Source organism: Acyrthosiphon pisum, chromosome A3 (genome assembly GCF_005508785.2).
Source record: "Acyrthosiphon pisum isolate AL4f chromosome A3, pea_aphid_22Mar2018_4r6ur, whole genome shotgun sequence".
In the NCBI taxonomy this organism is placed as follows: Eukaryota; Metazoa; Arthropoda; class Insecta; order Hemiptera; family Aphididae; genus Acyrthosiphon; species Acyrthosiphon pisum.
Window position 1 is genome coordinate 17754559 of NC_042496.1, and position 14075 is coordinate 17768633.

Here is a 14075-nt window from a genome sequence, read left to right on the forward strand (position 1 = left end):
GTAATATTTATAACTCATAAACTACTCTAAAAAACTTAAAAAATTATAAGGATAAAAAATATTTAAAAATATAATTTTTTAAGAAAAATGTTGTTTTATAAGCGACTTGAAAGTATGTAAAAAAATATTTTCAAAAAAACTTACACTTTTTGAAATAATGAGTGTTGTTTGATAAAAGAATCACCCGGTATATAGGTAAATCATATCAACATATAAATAAAATAAATTATTAGATACCAAATTACGTAGATATAAAGATAGTAGGTAGATTTTCCAAAATCGACCTTTAAATTTTGTTGAAAACATTACAATAGACATGTACTAGCAAAATAAAGTTATCGGGTGATTATAGTTGCAATATAAAAACAGTGCCACAATGGACATCACGTCTTGTTAGATGCATAAATTATTCATACATTATAAATGAGTTTATAGAACACAACATTTTTTTAATGGATTCAATACTTGATCCAATATGAGCAGCTGTGGTGGTATTATAACTTTCAATTTCAAGAAAAAATATAATACGTGTATCAGAATTTATAGGTAATGAAAAAAAATATTTATAAAAATAAATAATTACGTTCCAGCCATCCCCACTCTCACAAAAAGTAAAAAAAAAAAACAATTAAAATAGGTAGGTACAGTGGTTATACCTACATTAAAATTAATAAATTTAATTCACTAGAGAATTGATACATCTAATTTGCAAAAACAATTAATTTGGTGCATGTATTCGGTACAGGATTTATTACGTTTCTGTAATATGAGCGAAATTAAATTGAAACTTAGGGAATTGATATTAAAACGAACATGGGTTATACTTGCTGAGTGCAGTTTAATAATAATACATAGTATTATATGAATAATAAATTAGTTACGATTTCGGAGCCCTAGGTACACACATTTTGGCACCCCTTTTTTCTCAGTTTCCTTTTACTCGTTGTAAAAAAAAACTTTTATGCCGCCTCTAATTTGAAAATTTAATTTTTCTACCCGTTAAAAGTGATACCCCAAAATGTATATTTTTCCCATTGTTGCAATTATGATTCTACTAGTTTTGAGACACTTTTATTTTAATATAACCACTCCATTTATCCCTAATAAAAAAATCAACCTTTATCATGAAATAAAACAAATTATAATTTTAGATTTTAGTCTTTTTTTCTAAATTGTACAGGTGACAATATTATAATAAAATACATTATAATATACCTATATATATATATATAGAAATATAAAAGATATAATAAGAAAAGATACAGGTTATCACTTATCAGATATCACAGACATAATTTCTCAACCAATCCATTAAAATAAAATAATTAATTATTTTCTTTTGTTATAACTTCACTTTGAAAACAATTTAACATCTAGTGAAGGCGCACCTTTGAGGGACTTAAAATTTGGCGCCCCGGGGATATCCCCCCCCCCCTAAATACACCATTGGCTGGAAGTATAATATAAAAAATTCAATGTCAACTACATCGTCGTTCGACATTCATTGTGCGACAAAGGTTTTAACCTTTATAATTATTATGCACTAAAATAATTTACAATATTTCCTATAAAATTGTTTGGTTTTGCTTTACTGGCCAGGGGCCTAGGTTAGTTTATACTCCTATACCTATCATACATTAATTAACTATTAAAATTGCGACCATGCGGACGGGTACAACAGAAGCGGATCTAGCACGCACGACGTTAAGTAGGCGTGGCCGTTATTTGTTATACTTACAGTAAATTTATAAAAAAACTTAATACAATATTATGTTGGTTTACTGCTGTAAAAGTGGATGTACCGAATTTTCGTCTTATTCAATAAAAAAATTAATTAATAGGTACCTAGTTTATACGCAATCTAGTGTCGTATTTATCCCGAATGTAACATTTAAAAGTTAAAACTGTTCAGTATAATCACACCGAATCCAATAGATCAGTTGAACGTTAAGTGAAACACTACACCACGAAAGTAATTTTACCGGATAATTTAAATAATAATTATTATGCAAAAGAGATAATGACAAGATAATGCAGTGCGCAAAAACGTGAAATGTTACTATTATGTATATCGAGTAAAAGTAGTAAAGTATTGTATTTTACGAACACCTTGGAAGACGAAAATATACGTTTCACATTTAACCTATACGCATTTAGAAAAATGCCATCGTAACAGAATTAAAATTCGTAGATACGCTCCGCGATCGACGTATAATCATGTCGTGGACAGCCATCCGGTTTTTCAGATGTATATTGCCAGTTTTCTCGAAACCATTAGACTATTATAATAGCATTTTATGTTTCCACAATAGTATTGAAATAACATAATGTCGTCGAATAACGATTAAACTTATCTCGTTTCATTATCCATTATACTCGGACTGACGCCGCGAAGGCATAGAGGAGGGCTGCTGCTAATGGCAATAATAAAATTAATAAATATACGGTATTGTGAAACATTTGCAAAATAAAATGTTATATTTTACAACTAATTTTTTTAATTATTTTTTTAAAATTCTTCCCGAATCGTCATTTACCGCGGTCGAGGCAATAACAGTATAAAAACCAGTAAAAATTATCCCGTGCGGAATGATCGATACGAAGACCGGCTACTCTCCTCATACTTCCGCGTAGAAAAAAATATCGGGCAATTTCTATTTTCGAAACTGACCCCACGACACCACGAACACACTTGAAACGGCATACGGTTGGCGGTCAAACAACCAGAACAAAGCAAAACGCTATATTATACCTACAACCTACCACGAGACTACAACAGATACCAATGGTTTTGAAACGAGATCGGCCGTACGCGACGACAACTACACGTCACAACACGCACAGAGGAGTTATACGGGGCGATCGTGTTTAATACACACCGTACACACACGTTCACACACGCACGCCTACAATATATTTCTAGCAGATGAAATTGGTATCTATATAAAAACAAATAAAATGTTGAGGGACTAAGTACATAGTGTTCACACATATCACTCGGGCACATGTTAATGAGTGGGATTTGTCTTGATTTAGGTCTGGTAAAGGCACAACTAAAATGTCACTTGTCAGTTTTAAACGAAACGGAAGACTATATCACCACGAGGCGGTGAAAAGAAGTCACCACACCGAAAAAATACCGAAAGCAAAAAATGTAGTCGTAGCTCCTCGTCCTCGAGAAGGACGGGCGATGAATCGTCTTATTTGTCTATAATTTATAAACTGTATCCCACCCCCTCCGGGTTAATAATAAAAAAATTTGATTCGCTACACGTGAAACGGAACCCGCACGATACACCACACGAACAAGCGTCGTACTCGTACGCACTGCGCGCCGAACCGAAAGAGAGACCCGACGACGATTATGACGTTATCCGCCGTAGAGATCTCGACTTACTCAGCTGTGGGCCGGCGGCGGTGGCGGTAGCGGGGGATCGGCGGCAGCGGCGTTGTTGTTTGCAACGGGCGCGCGCTCAGTGGGCCCCAAACCAAGCGACGGCGCGCGCGGCGGCCAAGTGCGCCACACGACGTAACTGCGGCGGCGGCAACACGCCAACCGACGGAGACCGCCGCCGACGTGCCCCAAAAAAACGTGTCTGCTACTGCCCGCTCAGCGGAGGCAGCCCCATCCGGTTTTCTTAGGCGACACCGTGTATTAACATTTAACGTTACGTGACAAAATAACTGGACGCGATTCACACACCACGTGAAATAAGCGGCCACGGGCCGTGGTCGGCCGATGATAGTGCATCGGGCAAAAAAAATATAAAAAAATTTGGAAAATACAAAAATTAGCCTACAGACCCGACGCCTTGGCGGTTGATTCGTCCCGCTCGGGAGCGAACCACGATCGCTGATGATGCTTACCATCCATTTAGACAGGCTGCTTTCAAATCGTTGGACTGTCCCCGATGGTCGACTGGTGTAATGTGCGCGGCGAAAATTCCATTTGCCACGAGAACGGACGACGTGAAGTAACTCGCAACCATACGCGATCACCGTCGAATGCGGACTGGAGAGGGAGCGCCGAGCGGGACGTCGTACGAGTGTATGTCGAATGTGCGAGTGTGTGTGTTCACCTCTCGGTATACCGTTGATGGTGGGGACGATGTCTGCGACAACGACCGATTGCGGCCGAGCGGTTCGTTGCCGCCACCACCACGGCACCACCGCCGGATACACGGTAAGTCGCGCACTGGTGCGCGCTATCGATGTCGCTGCGTAGTATTTTTATCGATATAATAATATTTTCAAGTTACAGTATGTCGCGGACATCGCAAAACTAATATATTCATTTCGTCGTCACCGCTGCCATTCGAAAAATGTTGTGCGTTTGTGTGTGTGTCGTGTACGGTAAATTTTATAGACTACTATTTACTACACTACTACACTTGTAAGTTGTAATACGTATATATATCTCAGACGACATCGGAACATATTTTGGAAATCAAAATAAAATAGTTTCGAATCTTCCGGTTGTCGACAATCGCCGTTTACGGGACGCGTCTGTGTCTTAGGACACCGTGTGCGTGTTACAAAATGTACCCAGTAATCAGTATCGTTACAAATCGTTTATAAAAAATAATGACTACGTTGTGCCTTACTGGCCTCGTCGCACGCCTCCCTCCCACCACTAGACAACCAACAAACAACGCACACATATACAAACCTATCGATGTTTGCACGCTAACTCAATCGAAACAAGCGACGGCGGCGGCGGCGAACCACGGACGGCCGCAGCGCGCGATCGGTCGGCCGACAGCAGTGCCACACCGCCGACGATTATGTCCGCTGGTCCGTCGCCGCCGTGGTCCGGTCCGGTTCTGGCGTGGCACGAATCGACCGAAAGCGGATTGTTTGCCACCGCCGCCGCGCACCGTATACGACGACGACGTATTTTGTCAGTCTGCACTCGAAAACGTAATAATAATATCAAAACCTAAGATACATAATAATGTATTATTTTTTTCGTACCAATAATACGGCGAAAAAACATTATAATTTTTTAATACTTATAGTATACGTGTGGTACTGTGGTCACTGGTCTGCGATGTCCAATATTATTAATAAGATATTAAGAAGAGTATCGGTCTGTTCACCGATTCAAAATCAACCGAAAATTATAATATGGCGTAGAAGACTCATTGGTCGATCAAACGTAACAATCGATTCATACATATATCATCATAATATTATTGTCAATATTTGTTTGCGGTCGACGACCACCACCGTTGGTCATATTTATACCGTCACCATAATACCTTAATATTATGAATTTAATTTTGGCTCTTAATACAGTATCATTGGTAAATAATAATAATATTATAACGTGTAGCACATAATATTATATACAATATTATAGCAATACCAGGTATACGTAAATTTTATTTTTTAAATAGGTAACATCCCGGATGGTGGATAATATAGATTTAAACGAACTTATGATATTGTTTTTTTTTATTTTGTGCACCGAAAGTACTTTCATAATATCGTCTATTGGTGCAGTTCATATTATATAGGTTGGTAGGTATACGCGTCACCGCCGCCGGCCGTTCGACTGCTGTTTTGAACGACATCCGTTCCTGCTTCTTCCTTATAAACATTGAACATAATATTATATGCTAATACTATTACATAACATAATATATCCTTATCCTACTATATTACATTTTATTTTATACTATCATCAGCTTTTATTTTTTATTTTTGTTAATTGAAAATTATTATATTTGGCACATTGCTGCTCCCGCCGTGAACATAAAATTAAATTTGCTGAAGGTTATAAAATCAATATTTTTTATTAATTTAAAAAAAAACATTTTAAAAATACTCGAGTATAGGACGTTTGAAAAATAAGTAAAGATGAGGTAATGATTTACTAGATGAGTAATTTAAATATCAAAATGTTATTAAATAAAATATAAATATTGTACAACTGAACGCCACTAAATTCCCCTAAAAAATTATTAGAAATAACAATGATGTGGTTTATGCGGGTCTTTGGTTTTTTACCTACCATAATATATTATAATAACCACAATATCAATTTGGTATATTAGATTTTAGATAGTATAATATAATAATATGTTATGTGGAGTTTGTATAAAATTAAATAAATGAACCATGTTTCAATAGTATTATTTAATATCGTTTATTACGTCACTTTTTGCAGTATCGACGACTAAAGAGGGTATATTATTATATACTCAAGTACAATACGACGAACAACTGGGTTGAGAATTGTACGCGGGTTGACAAAAAGATTAACCACGCCCTATTTAATTTACTAAATAATATACTTCTACGTGCATGATATAGCTTGTAATTGATTGTTATTATAGTTGTTACTCAATATAATATATTTTTCATTTACCTAAATAGGATAATTTTATTTTCATTATTTTTCCCTATAATGTGTACCTATTTAACTGTGACCAATTAATTTACAGCGGTGCGCTGGTAACGAAAAATTTAAAACTACTTCAAATTATTTTTCTTCTCTTTATTTTATATACATTTTAACATTTTTGAGTATTTTATACATTATAATGTATTATAATATTATAATATACAATATAATGTAAATACCCCTAAGGAACGTAAACTAAATTTAGTCAAATTTTCTAAATAAATATATAAATATAAAAAGATGCTGAGCTATTTAAACTTACATAAAACTAAATCGATATTTGTAAAAATTATTATTTTTTTTTGTCAAAAGAGTTAAAAACAAAAATTGTATTGAGAAAACATACAGTCTAGAATTGGAGCAATGAGCTATTGAGCAATAATTAAGCGATAAATATAATTATGATTAACATAATATTATTATATAGTAAATTCTATATTTTATTTACGATGCTTAAACCTTACAGGTAAAGGGAAATTATTCAATTAAACTATTAAACTATTATTTAAGTTTTAGAAATTGTCTTTTTGAAAAATTAAAATATAAAAATGTAAAAAATATCAGTATCTTCAGTACCTATAGCCAATATTTTTAATAATAATAATAATAATAACATTTTTAACTTATAGTTAAGTAGGTAATATATTATAGGCGTTGTTCGAACATAAATAGTTCTCCATGGTTCGATTATATTAGGTACCTAATAATACCTATATATTGCTATTATTTATTAAAATAGGTATGATTTCCAGATATAATAAGTTTTAAATAGGTAATTTAATTAAGGTTACATCTGCGATATGCACAAATATGAATGTTTATTTATATTATAATGTATATGAACCAAGGTGTTTTGTGTATACATTATACATTTGTCAATTTGTCATTTCATAAAACACTTTTTGCAATAAATCAAAATATTAAAAATATTAGCATAGGACAATCGCACCACGATAATATGTTTTGCGGGCTTGTGGCTCAAATGGGTACCTAAATATGTATATTATTCTTGTTCTTTATTCATTATCCCTGTAGCTTACTATAAATTAACCCTTTGATTGTGCAAATGTAATTAAAATATGAAATGTAATTTAAATTGTATATTAAAGCAAACGGTGTGTATACTGTATATAGTGCATATGTACCAACACAAAAATAATTTATGAGATAACAATTAATTGCATTTGACGTTATAAATATTTACTCGACGTAAAATGAACGCGTAAAAAAATTGAAAAAAAGTAGACCTATCATAGTGGTAGTATTTATAGGTAGATATAAATAATTTAAATACGAATTTATAAGTACCTATACTAGCTGATCCCGTGCACTTTCACAGTTTCCCGTTAAATGTATACCAACTCTATATGACTCAAACTTTGTTCAATTTTTTATTTAATATTCGGTGTATGGTGTTCAAAATTTATCTTAACTTTTCTGTTGCCCGGAATAAAAATTCTGATTCGCAGCAGTATATTATCAGGTAGGCAATCTACCTGCGGTAGATCGCAGACCCCGTGCTGTTTGTACATAACTTTATAATTTAACTCTAAAGTATCAAAGTTATACCAAGTATGTCACTGAACTCCTCCTAAACGGCTGGACTAATTGTGAATGTCGACCAATATTTCCTCCTCGTCACGAAGATGTGGCATTGTTTTATGTACGTAACGTATAATATGTGAGTATAATACGCTCAATATTTACGTAATTGCGTTACATATAATATCAAAACACAGCGTACAAAAAAAATTAAATGCATTTAATGAATACACTGATCTCACGGCAACCAATAATTATTATTATATAATATCATGGCAACCATTTATAAACAAAAATTTCCACCGTAAATCTCTAAATCCCCGTTTGAGAACATCCCCTGGTTGTACTTAGGGGGATGATTTGTGAATCTAAACCATTCGGGGCGTCACCCAAACGCATACAAAACAATTCATTCAAATCGGTCCAACTGTTAGGAGGAGTTCAGTCACAACACACGTACAGTAGAATTATATATATAAAGATATAGGTACAGTTGTAATGATCGTATACTCAAATAATATTTCACAAATTATTATTGCCCATGATAAGATCATACTTATAAGTTATAAACCTATTATATATAATTATTACTATATTGTTATTGGGTTTAATTTATTGTTATAATTATTGTTTAAATATTATGAATTGTAAACGTACTATCATGCTATAATCTGTTCTGTACAGTAAATTTAATTATTTAAATTTAAATTATCCATGATTGTATAATATACTATAAATAATAAGTATCCGACTATTTTCTATACATACTAGACTTATATCCAGGGCCGTAGACATGTTGTGGCCCTAGTGCCCCCTTACCTCATGGAAAGTATATAAATGTACTTACAAACATTTAAAACATTTAAAAATATTTTATAATATTTTTTTATACAATGACGAACATAGCCTAACCTAACCTAACATTTATACTAACAAAAATAAATAATTATAATTTTGTTACCGGTAAGGAAAAATTGCTTTACGTCATCTGTTATTTATTATACATTTATATAAATAAATTATATTATTTATATTATAAAATTGGACCGAATACTGCAATAAAGGTACTATATATAAGCTATATAATATAGTATAGCTTAATATCCTCATTATTTTCAAATCTAAATTGCGATAGTTTAATTACTTATGAGGTTATTATTTGTAGTTTACACTTATACCCACTTAGTATAAACATTAACCTTTGCTAAGTTAATATTTCAAAAAATAATATTATAAAAGTAGGTTATTATTACAGGTAACCGAATGGTAAATTATAAGTAGTTTTACAAATTAAATTTAAAAAAACGTCAGAATATGTAGAAGCACTAGCAATTTTATATTATATTATATACTAATATTATAGGTATCATTATTCAAACAGCATATGATAATATTGTGTGTATTGTAAAAATTGTGCAATAATTAAGTACAAATAAATATTAATATTACTTATTAGGTATACAGCCATATATCTAGGTATAATATATTTTCTACGTATTATGAATTTATAAGAAGTAGCTGAACCAAACTATATAAGATGTAACATCATCGCATACCTATATGAATGAGATGAAAAATTATATAAATTAATTAACACTAATTTTTTTGCCTTACACAATATTAATTTGTACTTAATATGATTTTTCATAGTTTTTACTATTATACTATTTAATATTTTTAGTAATTAGGTTTTTAATAGTTTAAACAAATAACTGTATATTGCAGAAAATTGACATACTATTATTCATCAATCGTCATCGTTGGCCTAGTTTATTTCTATAATATACTTTGCTATTCTTTCTTCGTGTTTCGCGTGCGATTTTCTCAGTATTTCATAATATATTAAATATATTTTTAGACTATTGTATGGCTTTATTTATGTATAAGAAATGCTCAATGTTATTAAGTTTATTTTCTTTCTTCCGCAAACTAAAAATTATATAAAACAATGCATAATATTATATTATTTTAATAATAGTTGGTATGTTAAGTCGATGTTAAAATTTTAAACTGAGAAATAATTTTTAGATATAATTTAAAACAGCAATACACGCACGACTCGACCATAATACAGAGTAGACGACCTAGCGGACATTGATTATACATTTATAAATATTAGTTAAATAAAAAAATAAATATATACCTACTATAGTATATTTATAAATTAAAATCAATGCTAGTATAGACGTATAAAACAATACATAATATTATATTAATTTCAATAATAGTTGGTATGTTAAGTCGTTTTCAAATTTTAAACTGAGAAGTATTTTTTAGGTATAATTTAAAACAGCAATACACGCACAACTTGACCATACTACAGAGTACACGACCTAGTGGACATTGATTATAAATTTATAAATATTTGTAAAATAGAAAAAATAAATAAATTATACTAGTTTTATAATCAATGCCAAGTATGGACGTATAGTACATATTATACCTATCAAATAATTTTAAACGGACATGAAAAAATATTATACCTATAGAACAAAATATTTTTAACATCAAATCTCATTGTATCGTATACTTAATTCTTTATAAAATTCTTTATAAATAGTTTACACGTCTTATAAACTTATTTGATGTTTTCTTTGATTTTTAATACCTAGATATTCAGCTATATTTAATCTTGATGACTTGATATTTTAGAATAAATACACAGATAAATAAACAAGAAAAAACATAGAAATACAATATAATATTTAGATTGGAATTTTTCAAAAATGTTATCTACACCTATAAATTGCGCACACTGTAAATAACGGTATACTATACGATTTTGAAATTAACAGCAATAAATTGGCAAGTCAATTTAGTTACAATATTATTGAATAATATATAATGTAATATGGGTAACAAAAAATATAAGCTGTATACCTACCTACTAGAGTGCATTCAAAGGGTTGATAATTGATCATGGTATAGTCAGATGTTGTGAAATAATGTTTTTAATTTAAGCTTAAAAAATAATGTTTTTGTTCATACTCATAAAAAGTGTAGTTGCTTCATTATAATACATAATGTTATAAACAGTATGTAATATAGTAGAAATATACGAATTTTATATTGTACAACTTACTATATATGACTGCATAGCCTTGTAGCACACTGAAATGGTTCAATTTGTGGCATTAGTCGTCGGGGGTCCACTAAAAATTAAATAAAATTAGTAATATTACTTATTGCTATTATCTAGTATTTATCATTGTATATAGAATATTTTGAACATAACTCCCAGTCACCCACTGCGTATATGTGTGTAATCCGGTGTGCCACTGATCTGCAGTGATCAGTATTAAATATTAATATTAAATATGATTCATTATACTAAAATGGGGATTTGTAATCGGAATTTTTTGACTTTGAATAAAATATTTCAAAAATTGTATTACTGAAATAATATTATGTTATATTGTTATAACTTATTACTTGTAAATAATGATATTTAAATATGACGACTGAAGGGTCGACTGGCCGAGTATAATTACTATATTATAGATGATAAATTCAATTTTTCAAGAAAAATTCTTTACATTTCGGTAGAACAAACAAGTATGTAACATCCAAATATTTCCCACTAAGTTATCATAGTAAATAGTAATATATTTATCAGGCTTCTATAGCAAAAATTATATAATATATAATTTTTGCTAATATATTATTGTTTATTACCTACTATTCAAATAAATCATAAGACATGTAATCAATATTGAAAATATATTGGTTTTATTTAATTTATAATGAATACTAATGATATCATTTAAATTTTAAATCTATAATATTTTAGTTTCTGAGTGGTGGGATGAATGTATATTGATTTTACAATGATGTTTAATAAAAAGTTTACCGGAAGGTGGAAAGTCAAATTAATTTTTCGTAAGAGTTTGAAGCTTAATTTTTTTCGACATTGGATAGTATTTAACGTATACTATCGACTCATCATAGAACGATTTTCTTATTTTATTGCAATTCAAAAACGAATAACCGTAGATACTATTGAAAAGTTCAGCAAATACCTATTTATATCAGATTTGTCTATACAATATGCTAAAAATATTTTCTTTAGATTTATATTATATTTACAGACATTTGAAATTTGAATTTTTTTCTATTAATATTGATAGGTACGCGTAAGTACTAAGTACCTACACTAAAAACGAGATACACTGATATTGCATCGTATTTTTAATTTTATGTTTATATTCGTTTTCCCGAGAGAAATCGGCTTGTAGGTACAGCTTACAGCTATGGTTTATTTAGGGTGCATAAATGTAATTATAAAAATGTGTTAAGCCATCGATTGTAATTTGTAAGTCACTTTATTTTGTATCAAACACACAATTTTGAAATAAATTATTCAAAATTCTATTAGCCATCTTCCGACGTTACGACTTCTTTTCATATTATACAGGTAATATATTAATATAATATTATATAGGTGGTATATAGGTATATATCATACGATGTACATACCTGATACATTAATACCTATACATCATACATAGTATGAAACTGCCCAAGTATAATACTTAAAAGGTATACCCTATGTATTTGAGATAACTTTTGTAGGTACTCTGTAGTCAGGAATTTTTTATACATTATAGAGGTAACTTTAATCTTTATTATCTTGGATTTTTCTTAACAACCGTGGCAAAAATAAAATAATAGTAAACAAATAAAAAAAATAATTAGCATAACATTTTTAAAAGAATTATAAGGACCATATTACTTCGTGCCAATTTAGTGTTTAATATACTATATTATGTATAATAATCTATACTATAAAAGCAAGTCCAGATTTTGTGTCACGGTTTAACTCAAAAACGGCTTGACCGTTTAGGATTATTATTTTTTTTTTTTTTGTGTTCATAATAATTATTGCAAATATTGCTAAGACAAAGTTCTTACGAAACAAAATTTTAAGAAAATCCACCAGAAGAGTAGGAATTCTGGAAGTCAAAAATACACAAGTGGCGCCATCTGTCTAGGATAAAAATAAACATATTAATAATATATTTTTTTTATGGTAAAGTTGCTATTGGTTATAATAGTTATAGTTTTAGTTGTTAATTTTGAAAAATTTTACTAATATAAAAAGAGGAAATCAAACCTTTGCCACTCCAGAATTGGTGCCAAGAGGATGCGCTTATCTAGGAACAATAAAGTTGAAGATGAAATTAATAACATGTCCGCTGTATGTTGAATTAAGTAAAAACAAAAAACTTGGTATAAATTTGATACTTTAGAGTTAAATTATACACTTACTTACAAACGGCTATAATCTGACATAAGCACCAATGGTGCAAAAATGGAATATCATATGTACCAAAATTAATATTTTATAATTTATATAAATAGTTATTTAAAAATGTCAATATTATAAAAAATTGTCAATAATAAATTGTTAAAATATAATATATAGTTCTAAAATATGTACCTAATATCTATTAGGTCAGGTTAGGTTAACCTTTCCTAACGATACGATTTTGACGCTTTCATACTATACAAATTTTTTTTTCTTATCTCATATTGGCGCTTATGTTTTCCACCAGTACAAACAGCCCGAGGTCCACGATCTACCGCAGGTAAATTGCCTACTTGATAATATACTGCTGCGAATCTCACGGGATAATGCTGGTTGAGATGGCTATACATTAAAATATAATATAACTTACACTTAAAAAGATATTGCTTCCACATCATATATTACACCCAAAAGTAGTTGAACAATCATAATTATTTTTCCGGTTAACGGAAAAGTTAAGAAAAGTTTTTAAAAGTTTTACACTCTGCATACAGTTCAATTACTCTTCATATAAAAAAAAAGTTGCTACATAGATAGGCAATATTTGTGGAGCCACGAAATAGCCCCACAATTTGCAAACAACTATCCACGGGGGCGAAGCACGCGGGTGACAGCTAGTATACTTATATAATACTATGTAGGTACATATAATATTATGATCAATACGAACATTATGCGAATTCATAAAATTATAACAGCAGCAGCACTGCAGCAGTTATTTTTACCTTTTATAGGTATACGTAGATATACCTAATAGTAATATCTAACTATTATTTTTTTAATACCCTCATCATTTATAGAACCAATGTTATTTTA

The 14075-nt window shown here is 30.4% G+C and overlaps 1 protein-coding gene across 3 annotated transcripts in view; it reads right to left on the reverse strand.

The window, feature by feature from the left end:
• The window catches only part of LOC100163939 (bromodomain-containing protein 4), a 24157-nt gene extending 20136 nt beyond the window's left edge, over positions 1–4021 (reverse strand). For all 3 annotated transcript variants that reach the window (XM_008180103.3, XM_008180102.3, XM_001950521.5), the window contains exon 1: positions 3868–4021. In XM_008180103.3, the coding sequence (XP_008178325.1) occupies positions 3868–3874 (7 nt within the window). In that variant the 5' untranslated portion in view covers positions 3875–4021. The remainder of the gene's footprint in view (positions 1–3867) is intronic.
• Positions 4022–14075: the final 10054 nt, after the last annotated feature.